Source organism: Pezoporus occidentalis, unplaced genomic scaffold, assembly GCF_034315485.1.
Source record: "Pezoporus occidentalis ecotype Australia unplaced genomic scaffold, CSIRO_AGI_Poc_V1 ctg66, whole genome shotgun sequence".
Taxonomy (NCBI): domain Eukaryota; kingdom Metazoa; phylum Chordata; class Aves; order Psittaciformes; family Psittacidae; genus Pezoporus; species Pezoporus occidentalis.
The window spans coordinates 289,099-316,243 of record NW_026916009.1 but is presented as its reverse complement, the minus strand read 5'-3'; the positions used below and the strand labels follow the sequence as shown (position 1 = coordinate 316,243).

The window sequence follows — 27,145 nt, the reverse complement described above, 5'->3', positions numbered from 1 at the left end:
CTTTGCTTCAGATGTATGTGGAGGGACAGATGAGGATAATAAAGAGGATTTTAACTTCCTTTTAAAACAACTGATGTGTTTAGTCTCTGCAAATACAAGAGAAGGTAGCTAATGCTTTACAAACTGGGAGATGTGATTTCTGTTTCACAGGTTATCAGATGTTCATATGAACATACGGTACTGTGGTGTCAAGTCCATATCAAACGTAAGCTGCAACTAAGCAAACTTTGTTCATGAACTGAGGTGGGGGGTGGGGGCTGGAGGGGAAGTGTAAAAGGCTTGATGCAAGTTTGGAAAGACAAAGTGAAAAAACCTAACTAAATTCACTCCTGAAACTTGTTCAAAGTTGTTTAGGTTTTCTAATGAAGTTAATATGTAAATAGGAAGGAAAAACATTAACTGCTGATTTTAGGGGGCATAGAGCCTCTACGCACATTTCAGATAGCTTAAAGGCTGTGTGTGCAAACCTTGTTAAGAAGTAGATATTACTTCAGTTGAGCCTTGCGTAGTACTTTTAAAGCTGTTGGTGTTTAGACTGCAGGAAAGGAGTCCTATACATTTCTACCTAAACTCTGCTGGGTAATGGACCGGAAATATGAAGCCTATTTTGATGTAGCAAATCTCTGCAATATAAAGTGTTTAATGTAGGACCAATATAGGGAAGCCATTTTTGCGATTAGAGCAATCCTGTGCATTGGCTGCAGGTGCAGTCTCAGAGGCCTTCACTCACCTTTTTTTGTAGCTTATATTCACTTATTTTCTCAAGCTACTGCAGTAATGTAAACCAATTAAATGCTTCTGTTGCTGACTTTAACAGTATTAAAGCACTTTCTGGTAATAAAGCAACACTGCTAAGAAGCAATGCTAGTAGAAGTGATGTGGAAATACACACGAAAAGCTGCTTTTTGCTGTATCAGAATGCAAAAGTCGCTGACAGAAGAATTGCTTGTAGGCAGTTGTTTCTTAAGTGAAGGGTTTTCTGTCCCTCTAACAGATGATTAATGGATGGACCAAATACCCAGATACAGTAGATACCAAGTTTTTAACTGGTCTGTGCAGGTGCTTCTAGACTCCCAAATTTTCTGCAAGATAAGGCAGGGGAATGCTAGTAGCAATGTTTTGAGGAAGGAGGTTTCAGCCCCTTACCAACCTTTCTATAAAGTGGGTGTCAGGGACCTAAATGCAGTCATCACTACACAAACATCAGCCTTAGCACCCAGTGTGAGATATTGTCTCACTTTTTTTCCAAACTAGTAGAATAAATGGCAGGTCAACATCTTACTTAAAGGTGCTAATTTTAGTCCTTTACATTGTTGATTTGAATCAGTTTTGTGGCAAAAGGTCACTTAGTTAATGCCTATGAAAACATTTGCTATTTGAAGTGATTAAAATACCCGGTTAAAGCTTTGTATTTGTGATCCCACAAAGGCACAGATTTGAAGTAATATACTATGTAACCACATTCCTAATTAGTTAAGGAAAAAAAGAAGTTCAATGCAGAGCACTGCATCAAGGTATTTCTTATAGCCAGCCTCTTCTGAAACCAGTCTTTCTTGCCTGAAATATTTCGTATTTGCAAAGATGGCCATACTAGAGAGGCAGTGATGTGCTGTAGCACGCTCTGCTTTTTTGATTCAGAATCAGCTGTAATTTTGCTTTTTGTTAGAGACGCTTTTTCCAGTTGGATTACAGACTGAAAGGCTGACCCTCATTATTTAAAGAGGCATTGAAACATTAAATGCAAAGAGATATGGCTAGTGACTGTTAATGCTTTGTGTTCCCTTACTGACGCTATACCTGATGGTCCTTATTTCAGAGACTATTCCAGGTTCCTATGTTAAATGTTCTTTCAGTTCTTCACATGTTTCTCTGTCATATAACACTGTCTCAATATCCTAAGTGAAGAAAGGCAGTGGTTTGGTTAGTATCTTATTCCTTGAAGTGTGTATTTCTGCTGGATAAAAACTAGGAAATGAGTAAATACACAGTTTGGGCAGATCACAGAAGGCATGGCGAGAGCACAGCAGACGTGCCTGTTGGCTCACAGCACAGGTGCTGGCCAAGCAGCCATACAGTCAAAAGTCCTTCCTGGACCACTACAGTGGGGGAGATAAGAGGTTTGTTACAGGAATTGTTCTGGGAAGCTAGTATGGTATCTGTCCTCTGCGCCTTGTCCTAAGACTTAAGAAGGTCCATTTTAAGTAAAATCAGCTCAGGTAACAGAATGTAATTTAGTGTGCATTTTAACAGCTTGTCCTCCTCAAGTGAACTGGACTATGGTACTTTCTCTGCAGTAGGAAGACAAGTTACATCATCCAGATTTTTCACATACATTGATGGTTTAAGGGGACTGACTGACTAGTAGCATTTGAATTCAAACATCAGTAGTGTTTGAATTCAAGTATGCTAGACAGTATTTTAAGAAGGGGTGGGATGGGGGGAAGGAATCAGCTTTCCCCATTTAAACTGGCAGGACAAGCAGATGCAAAGCCATTTTAACTCACCTTTAATCAGGTTATATTGTGTTTGTACTTCCTATGATGCAATTCTGCAAGTTGGCCTGAAAAAATTATTTGCTCATCTGAAATTTACCTGCAGTACAGAAGAGGAGGGATTGAAACATTGAAATAATGTCAGCCTAATTCAAGAGAAGCATTAATACAGTGCTTCTAGAGGGGAAATTATGAATAGAGTGATCTTTCAGAAACTATCAATGCTTAAGCATTCACCTTGCAAAAATATAAGCATTCGTACCCAAGAGAAAAGCAAAATAAAGGATGCCCAAGAGCAACCATCCTCTGGAGGTCTTCCCAAAAAGGAGTTGCCTTTGCGTGCATTCATTAGTCTCTTAAACCACGAGACAAACCCTGTGTATTTATAAATATTGTAGCAGTGCTAGTACTTAGCAGGGCTGCAGAAAAGAGAAAGTCCTGGGGTTGGTATGTAGCTTTAGAGAATTTATGAACTCCTGTTCTGTATTTTTGCATGTTGGTTTGGTGGCGGTAGTGGTGCCTATGCCCAACGTTTTAAAACTAAATGCATGAGCCCCTTGCTTGATGCCCCACATAAAGCCAGATACTGGGGAGGTTGCACCCAACTCTTGTTGTCGCTTCCTAATGTCTTGCTGTTTGACGTAGGATATCAGTATCGCAGGAGACTGGATATCACTGACCAGCTTGCTACGCACTGTTAACATTAAATTCTAATCACGAGATTAACAGAACTGTCCAGTCTCCTTCGAATGCAATGTCTTTGCTATATTTTGCACCTTACTAACTACAGCAGTTAGGGTCAGTAGTGGGGTAAGGGCTCACAGAGGCACTGACTACTTGATCACACTGGAACACGTAAACTAATTCTGGTACAGCCAGGGATGGGCACTTGCCCTGAGAACTAGAGTGTCTGTGCTTACGCATTTCCAGTACTGGCACATCCAACTTATTCCCTTTAGGTATGTGCATGCTTTCTTCAGTAACTGGGGGCTGAAAGTTTCTACAAAATCAGAGCACCGCTTGAAGTGCTACAGAAATAACTGAGTTCTGTATGCCCGAAAGGTCTTCAGGCTGCATAAGGAAACCAGTACTCAGTACTATGCTACTGAAAGCATGCAGTCAAATTCCTTGTTACCCCTTGTTGAACTGTGTCAGTGTGAGCCTTTTACTTTACTATGACCTTGGCAATACCTTTGTTCCTGTTGTATCTAACTAGTGTCTTGCATTTTTCTCTTTTCATCTCCTTTTGGTGCAACCTGGAAGAAATGTCAAAAAACGAAGGTTCGATCCAAGTCAACAAGGCCCTATCTGAAGAAATGTGTTTCAAGGAGCTGCTTCTTGCACTACTGGATTTTGGGTATGATGTCTTTGCTGTAGCTGCACACAAACTAACTCAGTAAGGAAGAACATGAGAAACTAACTATAAACACAGTGTTGGAATGTTAAGCTTTGAGGCAGCAGAAGACTCTCCTTTTTGGAGATAAGTTCAGAATACTTCCTCTATTCACCTTTCTCCTGTTAACATTAACTGACAAAGCGTTACAAGCAAACTGTTTCAGAATCAGGTGGGGTTTTTCTTTTCTCAAACAAAGGAGGAGACACACAAACCAAGTGCAATAAGAGAACTGTTCCAAAAATAACGAAATAGCAGCAGATTTTTTCCCCAGCCTGCTGGCACTCTGACTTCACTTGAGTTCGCATGACTTCCTTTTTCTTACCAAACTCCAGTGGCATGAGGAGCTAGTTCTGAAAGGGTAACCTGCATGGCTCACATACAGACAACCAAGCTCGCAAGCTGACCCCAAGCAGAATCTGCAGCCCAATAAATGCAAACCACTGGGAAGCCGGTACCAGGCTCCGATAGCTTTTCCAACTGCACAGTGCATTTCACCACTGGACTCCAGTGTTCCCTGCTCTAGGAGCTCGCTCTCTACCTTGGTTTGGTCTCCTGGGCCAGGAGTCTGTTGGGTATGGAAGCCACCGAGTGGTGGATGCAATTCTTCCAAGAAGGAAAAAGTGTAAATATGGAAATAAGATTTTGATGTATCATTTTCACAGATTATATATATATATATATATATATGAGAAAAGGATTTCCATATAAAAAGTTCTATTCTTTATGTAAATCTATTTTTGATGTTGGGTTTGGTTTTGGGTTTTTTTGCTCCCCCTTTTTTTTGGTAGCATGTTGTACAGCGGATGTTCTGGGCTTGCTCAAAAAAGGCAGATAATAGCATGCAGATGCAGGGAGTTCTGACACCAAACAGATGTGATCTGAAGTTTGTATGCTTGAAACCAAAAACAATTAAAATGTATAAATACATATCTATGTATTGACTATAAGTCTGGATTACTTTTTTTTTGGCTGTTACACAGATTTTTCCATACGATAACGTAAGAGAAGTGACACCCTCTCAAACTAATCACAGAAGTGCCAAGCTTTTTTAATTGTTATTATTTTTAACTATAGCTACTTTTTTTCCTAAATCCTGTGACATAAAAACTTAAATAAGCCTTAAAATACTCACAAAAAGTTAAAAGCTTGGACAGAGCTCTTCCTCTCTTTGCCTTCTGCACACCCACCCAAATGGGCTTCCAAAGGTGACTGATGTTTCTGACCCACTCCCTGTAACTCTTTGATGCATCTCACTTCTCAAAGCATAATGCAGAATTAGTACTTTGACCCTTGGCTACTGATGGGCAGTTACCATCACAGAGCGTGCAGGATCCCACACTATCTCAAGGGGTCATGCACTGTAATGACTTGTAGGTACGCTGTGTGGACAATGATAACAGCTTTGCAGAGAAGTGTGGGCACCCGCTCTGTTCCCCTGGGCCTGCCCAGCTTGAGAAAGGTATAAAGGTGTCTTGTTTAGGCCTCCCTCCAAGTGCAGAGCTGTGCAGTCTGTCTTGCCCTCTTCACCTTGATTTAAAACTTAAGTAATTCAGTTTGTGTAAGTGAAGTGACCTGATGAAAGTTTCATTGCTGCATCTTATAATCAAATTTAAGAGTTATGTGTTGGATATTAGTAACAACAGAAGTCCAGTTACAACTGCTTACTTCATCTTTGTTTAGTGGAAATCCATTTCCTGAGTTAGCTTTAAGAGCCAAAACAGTAAGAAAATGCTGCAGAATTCCTGTGACTTAAAAATCTCATTTCTATTATATTTCTTATTATGATAATGTTCAATCCAACAGTTTCACAGAGAGAACTACAATATTGTCGTGGTTTGAGCACCCAGGACAAATATATTCTTTTTGTTGACAGATATTATTAAATGGGTTTAAACAGCTTTAACATAATCACATTAACACTTTCTACATTACGAGTTAAAGGTGCTGCACACAGGTAGTCACCAATGGTATGTGTTATAAATCTTATTCTGAAAAATCCCTGCCTGGCTTTATGCAGGAGGAAGCTAGTGAGAATACTTTCATGGCAAACTAAAAATACTTGCAGCTGTATTATTGTCCCCAAAAAGTACTTTGCTTGGGAACATAACCCCAAAGTTCATCAGGGTTCTGCTTCCAAAGCAAGAGTAACCCACAACAGAAACACTAGAGTTGCCAAAAATCAGAAGTAAGTAAAATCAAGTGGCTACACATAAACTACCTGTGTAATAAACCGTTGAGAAGCGCTTCACAAACACCATTGTTAGTGTGTGATGTGATGTTCTAAATCAGACCATAGTGGTCCCCAGCTACTATGTACATACATTCAGTGCTGGAGTAACTTTTTGATTTACACCAGCAGTTTCATAAAGATTAATAGTTCCTGGCTGACTTTATGCTCTGCTCACCTACTGTATGTGAAAACACACATTTGCCTTCTGCCCTGCGGTACACGAGGCAGGTGGCAGCACTGCTTGGAGCAGACACAGGCATGAGTGCTTTCTGTGGTGGCAGACAAGTAAAACAGGGTTTGGTAGGCATTGATTTTCTGCATCCTGCCTTTGCTGTGCTTTGGAAAGTCCATGTAGTATTCATTTGTTCATCACAAAGCATCATCAAAAGAAGAGCTGGTCAGCAGTGCCTCTACTTCATCCACTACCTGTTTGCTCCGTTATTTATCTATTCACCTGGACCAGAAACTGCGGTAACTATTGCTCGTTCCAGTTTGCTGCATGATCTCATTGATTTGACCTGATCCTCCTAAAAGAGAAGTCTGCCTGGCAACTAACAACCGTACAGGTGCATGTTAAAAGAAACAGATTACTTATGGCTGGAGTTTAACCAATTTTTCTTTACTATGCAAAGATGGGTATTGCACAAACAAATCTAAGACAAATGTCTGAGGAAATGCCATAGAATACTTGAAATTATGTTTTAAGCCTACTCAGTCATGTTTTGTATTCATTATTGCTTCCACTGTTACTCTTCCTTTTGAAAATGATTTGTAATTATTTTTTTAAGTGCACAACTTGATGTTATAAATCAAGTTTTTGTTTCAAGTTAATACTCATTCATATCTTGTTGGCTGCTAATGAATGGAAATTCAATAGTCCTTGTTCTACATCTTAGCAAGATGAGTATTAAAAATGTCATGAACACGGAATGGAGTAGTTTTTAATTTTTCAATCATTTTTTCTTTATTTATGCTCTCCATTTTCTTTACTTTCTGTGCTGAAGACACCACCACCTTGCTAGTGGGGGAGGCTGACTGGGGCTTGCTTTTATCAAAGACCTCTAAACTGCATCTTGCCCTGCAGTGGGTATCTCTCCATGGGGGGACACTGCACTCAAGCTTACTGGTGTGCGTGGGACCTGCACTGCAGCACCCAGGGCACATGGGAGGGAGGCATGGGGCCAGCTTCACTGGGTTGAATGAGGGCTGTGGACAGCCGTTAGTTGAGGGAAGCCTGCTGCAATTCAGAAATCTGTATTATGGAAGTGCAAAACATTCTGAAGTGATTTAATTATTTAAAAGTATTTTGAGAGCTTCATAATCACCCAAGAATGCAGCTGGTTTTTGTCGGGTGCTGAATGAAGCGCATGTTCCCTCTCTGCTTTTCTGAACTCTAGGGAAGCTGGCCTGGGAAAGCCAAATTCCTGCATGACCAAATCACTGCTGATGGTTTTTTGCTTGCTCCAGGCACAGAAACAAAACCACACTTTTGTCCTGTGGACTCCCAAGGTTATGTATGAACACACGGGTCTCATTTAGAGCTGTAGAGTGAGGGAACACTGTCATTAACAGATCTACCACCACCCACTTTTATTTCCTGACATTTGAGTGTAAGGTTTATCTGTAAACTCAGCATGAGCATGCAACAGTTTGGCTAGAATTAGAGTAGACGGTCTTTCCTAGAACAGGAGTTAAGCCTCTTGCAGTATATGAATACAAAAGCAACATACAGGTAGATGCATCACTGCTCTGGATTGCACAAGAAAGTCTTTCAATTGTTTTTTAGAACTTTCACAACACCAAGCACTGAAGAGTGAACTTGCTGAGGCACCTACTGCTAAGAACAAAAGCAACACAACAGCAAGTCCTGCTGTACAAATCAAATAAAACCTTTTTTCCTGAATGCGCTTACTACAGATCACTACCCACAGGGGCTGAAAACTGAATTTCACATGAGTCATCCATTAGAAATAGTGTAGAGACTGTTTAAGTGCCCTCAGAAAGCTTGAAGAAAAAAAACACCTAGGAATTTTGGTAGTAATGATGCTGAAACCACTAAGACTGGGAAAACATTATCTAAAAGCTGCCCATACTGTAATTCTGCTCAGAGATGTATTGTTTGGAGCTCAGTGAGCACATTACCACATCTTCACATCTTTGTAGGTCTTCAGTGGCAGCGTGTAATGCAAGAGGGCACATGGCTCCTAGGAAAGCACAAGGACTCCATGTCCAACCAGCACAGACATCCACTTAACAGGTATTACTCCTGAACAATCACAATCTGCTGAAGGCAGCATCATGCAGCATGCTCTAATTTGTAGAAATGGAGCAGTCAAGTGTCAGCCTATTTACTCTTGTTAACATTTTCTTTCAGAAGAGCTTGGCTTTGTTATAAGCCTCAGAACACCCTCAGCTTTACCACTAGTATATAGCACCATGCTGCTAGACGTAACAGGCCGTGCTTCAGGGGGCACTTTCTGAGCCAGTACAAGAATTTCCCCACCAAAGCCAGTAACTCAAAGCATGAAGGAACTAACTAACAAGTGTTTTTTACCTGCTCTGAAGTGGAATTAGCTGTGCCAAGCACCCATGGGACAGCCTGCAGGGAAGCTGCTGCTCTCAGCATTGACCCAACCAACAGGTCAATACCCCACAAAGGCTGGGTTTAGTCTGAAGCACTGACCCAGGAACTGGGTCCCTTTAGGATACACACCATTATGGACACTTAACTGTGGAGAGGCAGAAACAGGAACAAAGCTCCTAGTCCAGTTCCAGTTCTCAGACTTCATAAGCACAACACTGCACCACTTCAAAAAATCCTCTAACTGTATGTCATACACTAACAGATTTCCTCAGCCATCAAACCAATTTGCTTTTGGGACCATTAAGCCATAGGTTTTCATGTGCTCTGTCTGTTTCCTGTCTGTTGTTTGAATGCTATTAAATCTCTGCTTTTAACAGATGACCAAGGCATGGGCAGATTACAGACTGGTAACACACCGCGCTTCCATTACATCCATTTTGTCTCTTCTGCAGAAAGGAAGCGTTCCCACACATGTACACATGCTGCTTTGCTGCAGTCTAACCTGGACAGTGTCCAGCTAAGTCACGACACAAGCAAATGCTTCTTTTGACTGGTTTCCTGTCTGCAGCTAAGGTGATGACCAATTTCTTCTCAAGAATGAAAAGCATCTAGATTCCTCAAACCTGGTGCTAGTTGCATAAGCCTTAAGAGAAATTAAAAAGTGGTAATTTCATGGCAGCTGTGCTAAACTTGCTTCCACATCAATTGCAAGAAGCACTGGACCAACAACTGAGAGCTCCAAGTTTCTCCATTTGACTCCTTTGAAAGTATTTTGTGCATATCCATGGTTATATGGAAACAACAATCGATATCTTTATGCATGTTGCCCTCACACATTAGGTCTTAGATATAAATTTGACAATTTGCCTTGGAACAGAATAAGTGCTGACCTTATTAATTCAGGACAGGTTTCCATAGATAGGGTCTTTGGACTGTAAAGGCGGAGGATTTAAAGATCTATTATGTATCTGCTCTTCAGAAGGGACTCTTCAATACATGTACTACTTAGTGATGCTATGGATTCACAGAACAGGGAAGCACTCTATCAGTAGGTGAAAGCTTCGCTGTTCTCAGAAGGGAGCATTCAGTAAGTAGTCCAGAAGACTGAACAGATCTACCTTTAGTGTCTAACCCAGGCAACAGAGGACCTGGATCCTTGTGGACCTGCCACACAGCAAAATAACTCACACGACTGGTAACAGCAGAGATATTTTCTTACTTGAGAGGGAAACAGCCCCCTCTTCCCCTCCCAGCTAGGGACAGACCTACAGACCAGCTCCAGTGGAAGTCCCCTCACCCAGGGGGCCACAGCAGAAAATGGCACTAGCAACAGCAACTGATTTTGCTGTGACCCTACAGATTTGACTCACCATGGGCAATGTCCTATGGACCCTTGCACAACCATGCCAGGAACTGTGCTGAATGGCACCTTTTGCTGTCAAGCCGAAGGAAGAACCCTGATCATGCTGGCACAACATCTACCCTGCTTTCCAGGTCAACGGAAAGTGTCAGTGGGCTGTGCTGCATGGCAGCAGCACTACAGACACTTAAAGCTCCAACTGGATATAGCACTTACCTAAGTGCTTTTGCCAAAGCCTGAACGTTATCCCTAGTACAGTCACACAAGATGTGCTTCCACTCTTCTCTTCAGCTTCTGTAAACAGAGATGTTTCTTTTCCCTACAAGGACCTCTTCCCTAAACACAATTTATAGCAGTCTAGTTTGCTCCAAAACATACCAACGACTACAGAATTAGAGAATGACTGTACAGAACTTGCTGTAGCAGTGCTGATGGTTGCGTTAAGCAGTCTCCATAAATGCTTCCAAAAAGAAGGCTCAAGTTACTTTTAAAATACAAGGACTATAGTCTAAGCCTCCATCCTCCATTCATATATTTATGTATTTATTGACATATGCTGTCCATCCATTTCCTCCCCAGACCTATTCCCCTGTCAACATACCGTGTTCTAAGTAAGGGGGGCACAACAATGAAATGGGATGGATGTAAAGTGCACAAGGAATCCTTTTGGCTTTGGAGTCTGTCATTTCTCCCGTTTCCTTTCAGACATATCTGAACTCTTCACTGCTACTGGAAGACTTGCATTATGAAGTTACTCTTACAGAGATTGTTAAAAATAACATAGTTTACAGACAATGCGTGCTAGAATAGCATTTCTGTGCTATGAGAAAGCAGTTCCAAGAAAACTGGAACTATTATCGTGCCCTCCACCATCCACTGAAAAGCTTCAGGAAACTACAGATTTTTAAGTTCTCCTTTGTCTACTGAGGAGGCCCTGAACTCAGGGCTTAAAACTGCCTCATTCACAGGAAGAAAGAAACAATTCTCTTACATAGCAGCATCCTGAATGCATGCTGTTGGATCAGAGGGCTGGGCAGGTAGGGAGAAGATTCAGGTCCCATTACATTTTGCCCCACTTTTCCTTCCTCTGGTTTGGCTGGGTAATTTTCACTTCAACCATAAGAAGTCTAGGACAGAAACTGTCCTATTCAATCCAAGGTGACCTTTAGCACTTAGCCCAGGGAGCTCTGGTTTAGGCAGGGCTGGTTGGTTTGCACATTTAAGACAACCCTGCACACAGGCATTTAAAAATATTATAGATCTTCATGAAATGTGCTGCTCTTTAGGCACACCTAAGAACAGAATAGGAGAGAAAGGACCTTCTTAAACTGGTCTCCTCAGAAGCTCCAATTCAAAGACAAACCTACTACACAGAATTTTCACTCTAGTGTCACCTTTTTATCATCTCCTTTGTGAGCAGGTTTCAAAGGGTACATTTGTGAAAGAAAAACGGCAGTTTCAAAGGCTGAGTGGTCTAAGCTATTAAAAAATACGGAATGAATCTAAAATAATAATTAAAAAAATAATAACACTATCTGCCTTTATCGCACTGTTCCTTACTGAAAATGTACAGGGTTTGTCTGTCTATGCTAAATAGCAGAGCTTGCACTACCCTTAGAAAAATCATTCAAGGAGGCAGATTTCCCTGGCACTAAGTTCTGCATGACAACATACTGACCTTTCTCAGCAGATTTTGCATGGAAATAACCATTTCCCTCTGACAACTGCAGTAGTACTAGCGCATGTATAAAGGCATCACACCTCTGGCTTACCAGGATGTAAGTGCTTCATGAATGCCAAAGAACCCTAGGCCAAAACTAGTAGCAGAGCATAAAGCAGATTGTTTCCTGGACTATCTGAGAATCATCAGCTAAGTAATGAAAGCTGAAGATCCCACGGGGCCATTCCTTTCACAGGAAACAGAATATCCTCATTACTCTGCAGAGCCTACTGTGACACATTTCTTTGGCCCTAGATTTGCTGTACCACCTCCAGTTTCTTCTTGCAGACTAGTTTCCTCAAAGAGCTTCAGCTCTGAAGGTGCAGGCTCCCAGCGTCAGGCCCTGGCTGCTGTGGGGGGAGCTCCACAGTGGCTGGCACACTTTCCTGGCTGGCTCACTGGTGTGGCATAGGAGCTGCCCTGAGGCAAGCACGCTCAAACACCCTTTTCTCTCAAGGGCTGCAAGAAACACACACCCTTAGAGCAAGGAAAGGTAGGAGACCACAGTACAACCCTACTCACCTTCAATAAAGAACACACTGTGAAAGTGTTTTCCTTCCCCCAAAAATTTGGCTATAAGACACCGGGATAAACTGATCCTGTAATAGGCTCCCTTTCTTAGGTGTTAATGGCAGGTTTATGAAAGCATGTTTCACTGAACTGCTCTTGTAACCATGACATACCCAGGGGGACTCTCGCTTCTGCCTGGAGTGCCTGAAGGTGAGAAGAGTTTCTTTATTGCCTTCTAGTGCTCAAGGAAGAAGGGGGGTGGAGGGAATGTCAGGAAGAACTGATGACTGTTCTTGAGTACAGAGTTAACAGTGCAGCACACAAATGGCAATAAGTCCCTTCATTCAAAAACCTAATAGTTGTGTGGATAGGAACTCGCTGTATGCCATCAAAATTAATCAAGATCTCTCCAGAAACTTCATTGAATGGTTAAAGTCAGACAATCTGCCCACAGGACACAGAATTAACTTTTTGTATACTGTATTGATCAGTTTGGGAGATTTTATTATTTTCTTGGAATGTGTCGGTCTGGATAGAAATATGGAAGGCTCACAATCACATTCTTTGCAGACATCACTTGCATGTATAGTGCATATAGTGGAAACATCTTACACACCATAGTGTCACATGTCACCAAATTACATTTTCAAAACACATATTCATTTTCTAGCCTACGCTGCTTAGTTTGCACTTGTAAAATACCTGCTCCAAATGTCATTTCAAAGCTTGTGTTAAACACATTTGTTACAAGAAACATTACTTCTTTCACAAATGACATCGGTGTCAATGATGAAGCCACATCAAACACCTGACTCATGGCACCTAAACTTACTCTTGAGAAAACACTTCAAATATGCCACAGTAACAGAATTACTCGCACACAACAGCTAGCAGGCAAGAAGAGACTGGAAAACTTTTTATTAAAGACAGACAGATCTCTTCCCATGCGGAACTGCAGTTTCTCACAAATTCCAGCGGAAACAGAAGCCTGTGTAGATAAAAGAACGCACACTTGACCCATTTACACAAAAGCAAAATATACACCAATGACTCAAAAGATCTTAATAAGGAAGGTCCCTATATACTGCTGAAACAGGGCAAGCAGATCTAGCAATAAGAATTAAACCTCTGAGTGCCAAGATGTAGAGATCTGCCACACAGTAGGAAAACTAGAACAGGAATATGACCCCTTTGATGGCAAGTGGCGAAACAAGCAGACTACGTGGCTCCCATGCCATGGCACACGAGCAATCACCTAACATCAGATTTGCCATCAAGAATTTAATAACTAGAAATCCTGGGGAAAGAAATATAGATGAGCTTTGGCCTGGTTTTCTTATATGAAATACTGACTGCAGCACCAGATCACAGTGAAGATCTATACACGCATTTCTCCGAGTACACATCAATTACCAGTTAGTAGCAACTGGTAAAACCCAATGGTATTCAGACAAATAACAGACACACCTGCTCCTAACTCAAGCTGTGTTATGAACTTAAGCATCACAAAAATCTGCACATTCAAGTCACCTAGAAATTAATCAAGAGATGAGACTTTACATTCTAGACAGGTTAAACAGTAGGAGCTAACAGCAGTAAAAAACAATGCCTTTTAAAGTTATAGGTGAGGGTAATAGCTAGATGAACCATTCATCAGGAAAGAAATGCTAGAATATTGCAACTTATACCTGACCAAGGTTTAGCCAAAGAAGATTTGAAGTCAGAGGCACTACCACACTGTTAGGCAAGATGCTGAAGCTGGTAAAGAGATGGCAAAGATATGATCTAAAAACCATCTATAACTCCCTTTCAAACAATTGTGAAGATAAAAGAGCCAAATTCTTCTTGGAAGAGCCATATAGGTGCCTATAGCCCAAATTAGGAAACAAACTAGAGAGTAGGAAAAAAAATCTACTAGGATTCCAGACACAGCCAATTTGATCTAGTATTCAGACTTGTGCTTCAAGCACAAGACCTCCAGAGGGCTGTTTTCACCAACGCTTCTTCAAACTCCATGAAATCCAACAGGACACGGAAGTATGTCGTGGTAGGGAAAAAGAGCAGAAGCAGAGCAACACAAAGCTTGCCTAACTCATCAGGGGCTGGAGTCCACTTCTCAGGCACAGGCCAGAGACATCCCAGGGTGTCCACAGGACACCAGCTCCTGGCTCAGAATGGGTATATACCCATCTCTTGCCTGTCCCATGTCTTGTCTGCTAGCTCCATGGAGATGCTTCAGGTCATCACCGATGGTGTATAGCACAGTCCTGACTCAAAGCCCTCTAAATATCATTTTAAAAATTAATAAAAAATACCCACAGACTTTGGATAAAGCATGAGTATTTTGTTTCCAAGAAGCTCTTAGGTATATTTGTCAGAGAGCCAATTTTAAGGAGTTTAATCTCCTGCTTAAAAGAGAATTTTAAAAGATATAAATGGGAGTCCAGGAGTTTGATTCCCCACTTTACCTTTGTGGATTTTGAAGGAGGAAAAAAAAAAAGAAAAAAAAATTCAAGTCTCTGCCTCATACCATGAATTTAAAACCTAAAAGTGCTCTCTTCCCTCAGAGAATCTCACCTTTTGCTTTTGCCATCTCTTAGCCACGATTCACAGATCGCTGAAAATTTGGAAGCCAATTTAGTAAAACACAAACTTTCAGCTAAGAATATGCCTTGAAAGCATTTGTTTTTAGGTTAAGGCTTTACCAGGTGTCTCATCATGCAGCTCACTTCACAGAGCTCAACGCTGGATCCAGGTGTGGCTGCTTATTGCAGTAACAGGCAAGTTGCAGGGACCATCACACATTGTGCTCTCTCAGACTGAGTGCTGAATTTAGTTTTTGTTTTAAATTTGCAAATGCTTACTTAGCTCAGGCAATTGTAACACATTGCTTATCAACTGCTAATGTTGAACCACATCAGAGGGTTTGCAGGGAGCAAAGGCAGTAAGGAAATAACTGCACAGTCACTCAAAATGCAACTACCAGTGACATGGCCTCCTACTTTTCTCTCTGCATCCCCTGCTCCTACAGCCTGATCATTTTAACACTAGCTTGTATCTTATTTTTACGTTTTTCAGTAGAAATAATGTCATTTCTGTAGCATTACATGATCTGAAATCTCTCTCCTGTCTATGAGTTAAAGAATCAACTTCTCTTGATAAAGACATCCTTTTCCAAATGACTCTGAATATGACCTACAGCCCATCCGAATTAAATTCATTCATAAGATATGGAGACCTGCTGAAGATGTATTCCCCTGACAGCAAATGTTCACATCATGCAGTGCAATGAAAGAAAGATTACTGATAGCCTAAAAAAGGCACAGAAAGCTTTACTGAGGGAGAGTACATGGAACTGAATGAGATGTTTCTTCTCCACTCAGAGGTTGAGGTGATGAATCCAATTATCAAAAACCTCTTTCCCAGAAACAGAATATGAGTGCTCTGGTTCAGAGGGAACAGACTGTAGTAGGCTCAGGAAGTATTTGTGGAGCTGAGTACTTTATCTATAGCAGTATTTCCCTTGAGCAGTGACTCTCATTTCTCCGAGAACCCCTGCTTCAGCACCCTTGGGTCTACCAGAAGGATTCTGAGTGGAATGAAACCTATGATGCTCTTGATCCAAAATCAGATAAAATGCTCCTCAGAAGGGGACTCAAGCTAACTCGCTTCTTAACAATGAGTCCAGAAAGATTCCAGGTTGGCAGAAACATATCAACTCACAACTGATATTTTGACTTTTCCAAGTTGCAAGCCTTTTGATCTGCCCTTATGGGGCAGAATCCTTAGAGTGACACTCTAAGGATCCATCAAAGTCAGCAAAAAAACACCCCTGCTCTGATCTGGCTTCCTGCACCCAGGCCATGAACACAAGCAGCCTCAGAGCCTTTTCTACCCAGGAGCTTCCTTTAGGTTGGTTACATGACAACGCCCATGCCTTACAGGAACACTTTCCTTCTTTCCCTCACCAAGTTCAACACCAAACACAGAGGCTAGGAGAAGCACACTGGTTACTGACACGCCAAGGAGACTCCAGATAGCTCACGGGCCCAAATTCAGTTTCTACAGAGCAAACTTGAACAAAAATGCTTAAAGATCGCTTTGGCACTAGAACCAGGGAGAGGGCAGTCTACTGGAATAGCCTGTATTTGATAGCAGAGGAGAAACACTGGAGAACCTACATGACACAAAGCTTCCCATTGCCATGTCACAATGGCTCCTTGCAAGGCATGACATTCTTCAGTTCCTCACAAAGCCTGTTTCAGCAGTTGCTGCTTAGTATTACCTCCGTACCAACCCCACACTTCAAGAATAACAGGAACATGTGCAAGTTTGGCAGAGTCCTACCACATAGTTATCTACATTGATTCTAGCCAGATGTTCTCTCACCCCTAAAAGTTCCTTTAACTTCTGTTCAAAAGTAACATTGCTTACACAGAATATATTTTCACATGGATTGTTCATGGATAAAAGGAAATAAAGCATCGGGAGAAGAAAGAACAGTGTTTATTGTCATAAACTCATGGTAAGATCATGGGTTAGGAAAGGAACATACGTCTCTATTTACATGGACAGGATGCACAGAAAGATGCAAAATTACAAGGACATATATCACTAACAAAAACCTGTGTTTCAAGCCAGCTTTCCACCGGGTATAAACCAGGATGGCCTCACTGACTTCAACAAAGATAAGCCTGGTGCTACTGAAGTACAGGTGCTTCATGGAGAAAGGACGATGGTTCAAAGTACAAAGATATCAGGGAGCTGAGAGTGAAAGTCTTGAAAGAAGACTGGTATGAACTGGTGCAGCTGCACTGGCTGCAGACAGGCTGCAGGGCTACATGATTAGCCCTACAGACCACACACAGTTTTGAAAAAAGAATAGTCACCCTCCCCACTGCTTCACATATCTAGTATTAAAAAAGTTAAGCCAGCACTGGCTGGTAACCTGCTCCCAGAGCCGCGGCTCCGAGTTGTGTGTTTGAGGCAGAGTTGAGCTCAGGCTCTTCTCTCTGCACTGTAGCAGATGACCTTTTCAGCAGTAGCTTCCTTCTACTTCTCTGCTAGCTTGGCCTGTTTCCCTAACATGTACAGATGTTTTGCAGTTGTTCCAAGGAGGCGGCAGCAGAGAGGGACGGCAGCTGAGAATCTCACAGAGAAAAAGCACAACAATATTAGACCACTTTATTTTCTTTGCTTTGCTGAGGGATGGTGTGCAGCCTTCCAAGGTAGCTCTCCTTTACCTAAAGCTGTGGAACTGAGCTGCAGCAAGCAGCTCAGCCCCATTGCTGCAGTTATTGCCTCTGCTGGCTTTCTTATGGGACTCTCCTCTGTGTCTCTGCTTCAGGTCCCAGGAAAGCTGGACCTGCTACCGTATAGGCTGAACCCTAACCAGCAAACAGCCCTAGTTTGTGCCACACAGACTCCTGCTCTGTGGTGAGGGACCTCCAGCAGCCGAGCACAGCAAGCAAGATGCTTGGGGGCTGAGCCAGGTCCAGACAACCTGAGACGTATGGTAGGGGCTTGCTTTTAACCCTGGTCCCCCACGATTCAGCACTGCTAGGAAAGGGGGAACAGGGAGGGCTGCGCTTTGCCCAGTGCCCGGGTCTGTTACTCTTGCACCGCCCCGGCGGACAGCTTCCCCTGTGTCGGAGCCCAGAGCCCAGGGGAGCAGGATTCCGTGGGGAGCGGACAGGCGGGGCAGAGGAGAGGAGAGGAGCACGCTCGCATAGGGTCAGCTCCGCAAGGTGAAGGAGGGGGCGCCGGGTGCCCGGGAGCGGGGGCTTCTCCCCGAGCCCTGACGTAAAAACTAAGAGGGGCTGCCCGCTCTGGGTTCTTAAGGAGCGCGGCGGCGGCGGGCGCCGAGAGCCGAGCCCTGCCCTGCCCGCCCTGCACACCGGACCGCCGAGGTAAGGGCTGAGGAGCCGGGGGCGCCGGAGCGGGCGGGACGGGACGGGCCAGGAGCGGGGTCGGAGGGGGAGCCCAGCCGAGTCTCGGACTGACGGAGCTGCCCGCGGGCGCTCCGCAAGCAGCGCTCGCCGCCGAGACGGGCACTCGCTGCTGCTCCGCGGAACCGGGCTCGGCTTCCCCGAGGGGTAGGATGGAGCGACTAGTCACAGCCGATAGCCACAACCACGTAAAGCAGTGGCAGCTAAGGAGCTAATTAACTTTTTAATGATTATTACAATTGTAAGGGGCTATTTGTGATGGGGAGTGGAAGAAGTAGAAGACCAAGAGCAAAATGTTGCAGGGCTAGACCAGACCATAAGAACTAGTGGTCTTGGCTACTGGCCCTGACCAGTGCCATCGACAACACACTTGAAATGACATCCACCGTTGTATTAACATCCTGTGGACCCCCTGCCCAGGGCAGTTCCTTTGCTCACACATCTGACAAGTCTAGAACCCTTTACCCTTGTACCCCTTTGTAATTTAGAAAGTTTCTAAAGGGGCTGGGGAAGGGGGCGGGAAGCAGCAGAGTAAGCAAAGCAACCTACTCAGTTGGTAACCAGTGCAAAATAGATGGCCCTTGTTCAAGTGACACGCTTAAAAGCCAATTTTAGTATTACTCCTTTGAACTATCTGTTGGTGATTTTCTGTTTTGTGGGTTTTTTTGTGTTTTTTTTTTTTGGGGGGGGGGGGCGGGGGAAATATTTCCTTCCCATGGTCATATCTGAGATTGCTAAATTGCTTTGAAAATTAGGTTGATAAACAAAGTTAATTATGGCTAGGTGGATTTCCTGTCTCTTTATAAGCAATTTCACACCAAGTGATAACTTGTTTAGACTTTAAGATTATATTTTCTTGAATGCATGGTCAAGGCCAGGCTGGATATATTTCTGTGCAACCTAATCTAGTTGAAGATGTCCCTGCTCATTGTAGGGTGGCTGGACTAGATGACCTTTGAAGGTCCCTTCCTACCAAAACTATTCTGTGATTCTACGTTCCTTGAAAATGTCTCAGTAAACAGACAAGTATGCACAAATTGCATAGCATACATGCCCAGGTGTATGCTGCACAGCGGAAAGGCTCCAACGAACAAATAAGTAAGAATGAAGCATTGACTCACAGGATGTCTTCAATTTTGCTTCAGAGAAAGCAATCAAAACCTGCCTTGTGCACTATCGTACAGAAGAGCAATGCTTCTGGAGGTCTTGGGAGCAGCATGAGGGCAACCTCATCGCTGCAAAGCAGTTGGGGAGTAAAGTCTGAATACCTCCAGAATGCTCCCAGAACCTGACCAGGTAGCCAGATAGGGGCTAGGTAAGAATATCACTGCCAGGACTGACATTTCTGAAGACCACTTTAGATTTACCACAAAATATGTTCCACAAGTAACTTACCCCTCCCTGAGCTTGCACACTGGCAGGGGCTTGGCCACTTTTCACACACAATCCATCTACACACTTCTTCTGTCTTCAATATTTCTCTTCACAGAGCAGGGAAACATTTATTGTGCTTTTGATGACCACTCATGGAAGAAGCTTTCTACACAAAAAGCCAGTTGAGTATTAACTTGAGCTCATGAGGCGAGGTACCTTCTCCCCTGGCAACATCCTCCAACAATCAGACCAAACACATAAAGCATGAACACTCAAGAGATCAACACACACATTAAACAGAATTGTTTGTCCTAAAAGCTGATCTCTGATGTTGTAGATGTCCAAAAATGGGAGGTTCTCCACATGCCTTGAGCTATACTAAAACCCACCCCCAAATCTGTTACACATTAGAAATGCATATTAGATATGTAGTATCAGAAATATTAGAAGCATGTGAATCTGCAGACTATTTTAAAGGCCTTATAAAGTCTTGAGTAAAGCAAGACTACCTAAAGGCTTACATTCTTTGCAAGAGGGAATATTTTTTTACCGAAAAAGGTTAGGGACCTGTAAATCAGGAAAGGACAAAAAGTTTCTACATGAAGAAGTTCCACATAAAAGAGCTCATCAGATGGATTTAAGGATGCTTAACAAATTTTAACACATGCTTCTGCTGCACAGAGTAATGCAACTCCACTTAGTATTTATATTCATACATGCAAAAAAAGCATACACAGATCTTTAAAGAGCAGAGAAATAATTGCCAACGTCTGAAGTGCCTTCTTATATAATGTAAGGTACCAGGGCTTTGTTCCTGCATCTAACAGAGAGGAATTTTTCATCTTTTTTTTCGTTTTGTTACATTTCAGTGTACTATGGACCTTGGGAACAGAAGAAGAATCCACTGCAACATGAGACTCACCTCTCTCCTAATCATGGGAGCGTTCTGCATAACGCCCTTCCTCTGCCATAGCCAAATTGATCCACTAGCTCTTGGGCGAGCAGACCCCCAGTGTTGGGAATCCTCCTCAGCTGTCTTACTGGAGATGAGGAAGCCTCGTATTTCTGACTCTGTCAGTGGCTTTTGGGACTTCATGATCTTTCTGAAATCATCAGAGAACTTGAAACATGGGGCTTTGTTCTGGGACCTGGCTCAGCTCTTCTGGGATATCTATGTGGACTGCGTGCTCTCCAGAACCCATGGCCTAGGGAGAAGGCAGCTAGCAGAAGCTGAACAGAAGATTGCTAGTCTACGTTCTCAATTCACAGTGAGAAACCAAGGTTACTACTCCTTTAATACATGTCTCATGGGCAATAACTAGTCTAGCAGGAAAGAAGAGAGATACAGGCTTATTGTGTTATGTGGTAATAGTACAGAAATAGAGAACATGCTGCACAGCCTCTCAGTAACAGCACAATAGTAACAGTACAACAGTAATAGTACAGAGCTATTTTTGTGTTTAAAGTGATCTCAGTAAAAATTTGACCTCCAGACAACCTGTACTCTAATGACAGCTTTTAAGCTTCAGTTTGGTGGGGGGAGGAAGGGCAGCAGAAAGTGAAACATAGGAGAATTCAAACAAAGAATACAACTCAGCAACTGAGCATACAAATATATTCCTACACACCAGCTTTTTTACCACTATTGTGCCATGGACAAGCTAGTTCCGAATCCTTCATTCCAAGAGGTGCATCACCCCAGGAATGTGTTGCACTGACACTGCTGGGGAGAGTGGCAGTCTTTCAGCAGAAAAGCAAGGCTGTTTACTTGCCATCTAGTAGTCACCCACTAGGTATTTCCATACTGGCAACTTTGCCCAGCACACAGACCTAGGACTCAGACATGTGCAGGCTTTCAGACACAGCTACAGCTTCAGGAGGAGGAACACTATCTACGATGCTAAATGATGCAATTCCTAACCTCCAGGTTCCCAACCCCAGAGCAAAATCCCCAGGCCTAAACCAGATGTTTCCATATGCAGTAAGGCGAGAGCTGGCACCTCACAGCAGGATACCTGCAACAGGTATCCTCCTCATTCTCAATAGGAAGATACAGCATAGCTTTTCCTAAATCTCAGTCCCTTCCAAGGCTTCAGTTCTGATTCTGCTACCAAGAGATGTATCCTTCCCTCAAGAATGTCCACTTTCAGAAGGGGCAGATGCTATAAGCTGATGGAAGGGTAGAAATGCTGTTGCCATCACCAACAGCGTAGTGAATTGGGCCCACAGTGACAAGGCAGAACTGCCATTTCACTTTAATGGATTCAGACCCTTACCTCCGCTTCCTAGATCAGTGTGTTAGTTATCAATGTCTGGAGGGAATGTCCATGGAAAAATGAAGAACCTCTCTGGGCAGCTACCCATTACAGTCTCTCTAAAAAAGGGACTTGAACTCAGAATTCTTCTGCCTCAGGGACACTATACCACTGGACAGTCCAATTCTTGCCCACAAACCTTAAGATGTTTTGTGTAATGAAAGAGGATTTGATAGACAGGATCAAGAGGTCCCTCACCCCCATTACCTACAGAGAGTATCTTAGCCATTAAGCCAGAAGATGGCTCTGTTTGAATCAATCCCCTTAGAATGAAGAACTCCTCACACACATAGGGACAATTTCTCAACTCTGAGTCAGACCACCACTATCTGCATTTTAAAAGCAAACAGCGGATCCTATCCTGCTCTGCAAAGAATCAGAGCTATCACATAGCTCTACAATCTTGACTGAGTTGACATACATTGACAGCAGACAGCACTCTGGTTCCCAAGTGGCCTTAGGCATCACAAAGGCAGCAAGTTGCTCACTCCTGACCAGACTGATGCACTTTTGAATGCAAACAACATGCAGCTTCAGAAACATGAAGCAGTAGTACCATCAAAAAGTGAGATGTTCACCAGGTTAAAGCACTAGATAAATTTTTGTTTTCAGGATTGCAGCTCTGAATATCACTAAATTCATCTTTAGCCTTTTGTTTACATCTGGCTCTTCATGTCTATATCACACTGTGATTTTCCTAAACAAAGAGCTTTTGTTCCAGTTGAGATTAAGAGTAACAGTCTGACATATTTGGAAGAATCAAATTATGGGGTTTGTGATTAATACTGACTTTTTACTCCTAAACAGATTTTAAGTGCTACTAGGTATTCACACTTTAAGACAAACAAGGATTCCTCCCCTTCTCTATTTTCTTTACCTCCTTGTTTCGTGAGCTGTAATCAGTTAATCTGGTTTCTCTGTACAATTGATTAACATCAGTGAGTAGCAGGCAGCTTATAACAGTGACCACATAATTTTTATTTTTTGGAGGAGCTATCTAACCTCTTATCCAAGTCTCCCAGTTTTTGGACAAAGCCAGCTGGTTTAATCTTGGTAACTCTTGACCTTACTGCCTTGTTTCACCAGTGAAAACAGAAATCAGTTGTTCATAATTGCAGATAGAAATCGCATCCTAGAAATTAGGAGCAATAGAGCTACTGCTTCTTACGTGTAAAGAAATATACAAGCCTGTTGTCTTAGCCCAAAGAGCAGCATTAACAGCATTTGAACAACCTTCTGTATTTCACATCTACATGGGTAGGTACAAATAGCTCTCAGTAGGCTTGTTTTAGAAGACAAACAACAAAGCAAGATTTCTTTTGCTTTATACCATTACTTTTGCAGCCATTGATAACATCGTTATTGCTCCATATTGAAGTTCTAAATATTACTCCTTTTAAATATTTATTTTGTGTTGTTTTGGGGTTTTTTATTTGGGTTTTGGGGGGATTGTTTGTTTGGTTTAGTTTTTTTTAATTGCAAACAGGGTCATAACACAGGAGCAAGCTGTAAGCTACATTCACTGTAGTCCTTAAACATATCATGGAATTGGAAAAGCAAAACAGAGATCTGCACTTGACACAGTAGCATTGATGTTAAGGTGTTACTATTTTAATGTCAGGTTTCAAAACTGAAGGGTAAACCCCATGAGGACATTGTGAAAATTGAGTATCAGGAACTAGGCTTTTTCTAAGAAAAAGGAAAACCAAACCAAGCAAACAAGCAAGTAAACAAACAAGAAAAACCAACAATACACAGCAGTCAGAAGTGCTCCAAGCAAAAAACCTCCTGAAGGCCTTGGTGAAAGTTTCACAGTAGTACTGAACAAAATACTTTGACCTCCTGGGAAAAAACCTATTCTGTCTGAGTGTACACCAAGACAATGATAAAAGTAGCTCCAGTCCAGACTACGGGGTGCAAACACTGTTTTCTAGTCTTACCAGGCTTCTAACTGTAGTTAGTAACAGATCTCAAGATACTCTTTAAACTCTATACAATCTATTAAAAATACAACAAAATCAGAACAGCCATATATGAGTTATCTGACAAACCACCTCCATCCAGATAAAATCTTACTTAACCAGCATCATTTCAACTTCCCCAGATATCTCACAAAGAAGTGTTAGTCAGCTTTAAACTGAGACAAGTAGGGAGAGTCCTTTACGGTTACCTTGCCAAGATATCTTTAGTAGCTCATCCCTTTCCCCCCCAAAAAACCTGAATGCTATGAAAAAGCACATTTCATAAAAACATGTCCAGCATACTACAACACTAGTTAGATACATTACAGTTGTCAGAAACTCTTAATGAGCCAAAACAAGGCTTAAAAATCACAAGAAGAATATAGCTTTTGTACTCACAACAAATTTTCCCAAAGAGCACCTGGACAAGAAGACTTGTTTCAAGAAGCCAGGTAGCACATCCCCTCCATAAACACTTGAAGAACAAGAACAAAACCAAAAACACATCTCCACCTCCTTTCTGCCTCTCTTCTCCTCACCTAGCAGTGCCCGTGCTACCTTGCTACTCAGAGTGGCTGCAGCTGTGCACACCTCCCTCACAGGTGCAGGTAATGAGGCTCAAATCAGCACCTCAGATCAGGTGCAAGGGAGGGTAGCGGGGCAAAGGCTGCTGTATTATGCATTTGAGGTCTGGTAAATAAACAGATACTGTGTTAAACAGTCTTTATGAAGACAAATGTGTGTAAAAGAAATAAAGCCAACTGTGGGCTTTTGGAGATCATTTCAAAGAAAATGCCCCATAGTTTCTCAAGGAAAAAACATATGTGCTACTAAACAATGTCAGAGATCTCATCCACTGTGCAGGGAGGTTGATGACAAGCCAGTCAGTCAGTAAGGCTGTGACCAGGCTCAAGTGCTTAGACTCTGCTAATTACAAATGGAAGAACTTTATAGGAACACTGAAGGTAAAGGTCTATGCTGGGGGAAAAGATCAAAGTAACTTGTCACTAAAAGGCAACTTGCAAATGGAGAGTCATGGCTATCACTAAAACAAGGGGCTTGGGGGCAATGCTGATAAAATAGGGACCAGCAGTTAAAGATGGAGGAAACATGGATGTAGGAAACTGAGTATTGAGCTGCCCTTTACTGTTTGGAAACTGATTACATATATGCATCTTCATGTAATTTTTCAGGGATATTTCCTCATATTCAGAGGTCACCAGTTCTGAAGAAGAAAGACTTGTTTGAAGATTTAATAAGTATCCACATGCATAAGAGCATATCTACATTACTTGGAAGAATCACTGGAGAGCTAGGGAAAAAGAGGAAATGACACATTTAGTCCAAGATCTTGATTTGTGTATATGTTTAAGCTACTTCTCTTTATTTGCTTTTTGCATTTTAATCCTTATTGATGTCAATTTATATGCTGGAAGAAGGCCTGTAACTATGAGCACTGATTTCTGATTAACTTGGACTTATGGGATTTTTTAATTGCTTATGAATTCAGATTCCTTAATAAACTGCATGATTTATAAGCAGCTGCCTACTTTAATCTGTGTATATATCAGGCTTTTTGTAATGCATGTGACCTATCCAAACTATTGGCCTTTGGGTGCCAAAACAGGAAATAACCGATCCTTCAATAAAATATAGACAAGCAGAGGAGGAAGTTACCAAAAACCTCCACTGGCTCCAAGACAGGATTAGAGTCAAGATGGTGATGTTTTATTGTATGCATAGCTGTAAGCTTGTACAAAGCAACCACTGTTGAAGGTTTTTACTAAGGAAAAGTAGTACATATTTTTATATTAAAAACACCTTAAGAAGATGGTTTTGGTTTTCTAGTAAAAGTGTTAACAGGTTTTACCAGCAGCTTCTCTGTGTGCTTTAATATGCTGGTTTTTACAGTATTTTCCCTAACTTTGTTACTAAAAACATCACTTAAAGTGCTTAATTAAAAGAATTCTCATGCATAACTTGAATTTGCATCTTTTTTAATTTGCAGCTTCCTTGTAGACAAATCAGTTTCCTCTGTGACTGTTACTGAGAACTCTAATAGGCAGTCTGATATTAAACTGATGCAACATAGCTTTGGGCAGGTAACATTTGATGCTTTGATGAAATGAAATATTTCCATCGCCTGGGTGGCTGAATGCAGCTAAAAAATTAAGCTTTCCAGGGCAATTACATTCAGTTGTTAATTCAAAGTTGCTTTCCTTCAACATGTGGCAATATTTGGTTTGTTTGGGTTTGGGATTTTTATGGTTTTGGGTTTTTTGGTTGTTTTTTTTTCCAAAATGCCCAAAGAAAAAGTGATTTGCTGAGTGTTCATCAAATTGCAGAAATAGGTTCAAGTAGCACAATATGTAAATGAAATCTTAAAACAGTTACTGGGCCTGAATAAAATAAAGCTTAAACAGTTCCGTTAGATGAAATCCTGATCTTATGGAAGCAGCAAAAAACTGTAAGAGGGTTATCATCTTCAGTGGCTCAGAATTTGTACTTAATCTCCTGGGTTCAGCAGTGGCAGCCATTTTTCTCCTTCTTAGTAGCTGGTGCAGTGCTGTGTTTTTGACTTTCAGCCTGGGAACAGTGCTGATAACACCGATGTTTTTAGTTGCTGCTCAGTAACGTTTACTCTGACCAAGGACTTTCTGAGTGTCATGCTCTGCCAGGGAGGAGAGGAAGCCGGGAGGAAGCAGAGACAGGACACCTGACCCAAACTGACCAAAGAGGTATTCCATACCACAGCACGTCATGCCCAGGATGTAAACTGGGGGCAGTTACCCAGAAGGGCTAGATCACTGCTTGGTCAGGCTGGGTATCGGTTGGCAGGTGGTGAGCAGTTGTATTCTCTTCCCCTGTTATTTCCCTTACCATGATTATTATTGGTGGTAGCAGCAGTGGTTTTGTGTTACACCTTAGTTACTGGACTGTTCTTATCTCAACCCATGGGAGTTACATTCTTGCCATTCTCCTCCCCATCACTCTGGGAGCTGGGGGAGGAAAGGGGGAGTGAGCTAACAGCTGTGTGGTTCTGGTTTGCCAGCTGGGCTTAAACCACGACAGTTACCCATGTAACAAATCATTTAAATGTTCAAGAGAGGAGAGAACACTAAAGCAGGATGAACACAGGAACACACAGTTTAGTACTCTCTGCAACATCCTCCCAGCTGCCTCTGCCTGCAGCCATCACCTACAAGAGTGCTCTTCTACCATGTCAGAGGTGAGAGCAGTGTTAACAGCAGATAT

The 27,145-nt window shown here is 42.2% G+C and overlaps 3 protein-coding genes across 8 annotated transcripts in view; 2 read left to right on the top strand and 1 right to left on the bottom strand.

The window, feature by feature from the left end:
• ADAM23 (ADAM metallopeptidase domain 23) overlaps window positions 1–4,835 on the top strand; it is a 70,189-nt gene extending 65,354 nt beyond the window's left edge. For 3 of the 5 annotated variants that reach the window (XM_062640576.1, XM_062640575.1, XM_062640579.1), the window contains one exon: window positions 3,756–4,835. In XM_062640576.1, coding sequence (XP_062496560.1) covers window positions 3,756–3,892 — 137 coding nt within the window. In that variant the 3' untranslated portion in view covers window positions 3,893–4,835. Of the gene's footprint in view, window positions 1–150; window positions 206–3,755 lie in introns of all 5 variants that reach the window. The other 2 variants (XM_062640578.1, XM_062640580.1) reach the window with 2 other exon arrangements.
• Window positions 1–27,145, bottom strand: part of DYTN (dystrotelin) — a 60,196-nt gene that overhangs the window by 10,520 nt on the left and 22,531 nt on the right. Inside the window, exon 15 of one of the 2 annotated variants that reach the window (XM_062640582.1) lies at window positions 24,427–25,202. The exons of the other annotated variant lie outside the window; for it this stretch is intronic. The gene's annotated coding sequence lies outside the window, so the exon portion shown is untranslated. Of the gene's footprint in view, window positions 1–24,426; window positions 25,203–27,145 lie in introns of those variants that run through there. 2 annotated transcript variants of the gene reach the window in all.
• Window positions 20,233–26,214, top strand: FAM237A (family with sequence similarity 237 member A). The gene is made up of 2 exons (XM_062640597.1): window positions 20,233–20,895; window positions 25,084–26,214. Exons 1-2 carry the CDS (start codon window positions 20,490–20,492, stop codon window positions 25,221–25,223), a joined length of 546 nt encoding a protein of 181 aa, XP_062496581.1. The 5' UTR covers window positions 20,233–20,489; the 3' UTR covers window positions 25,224–26,214.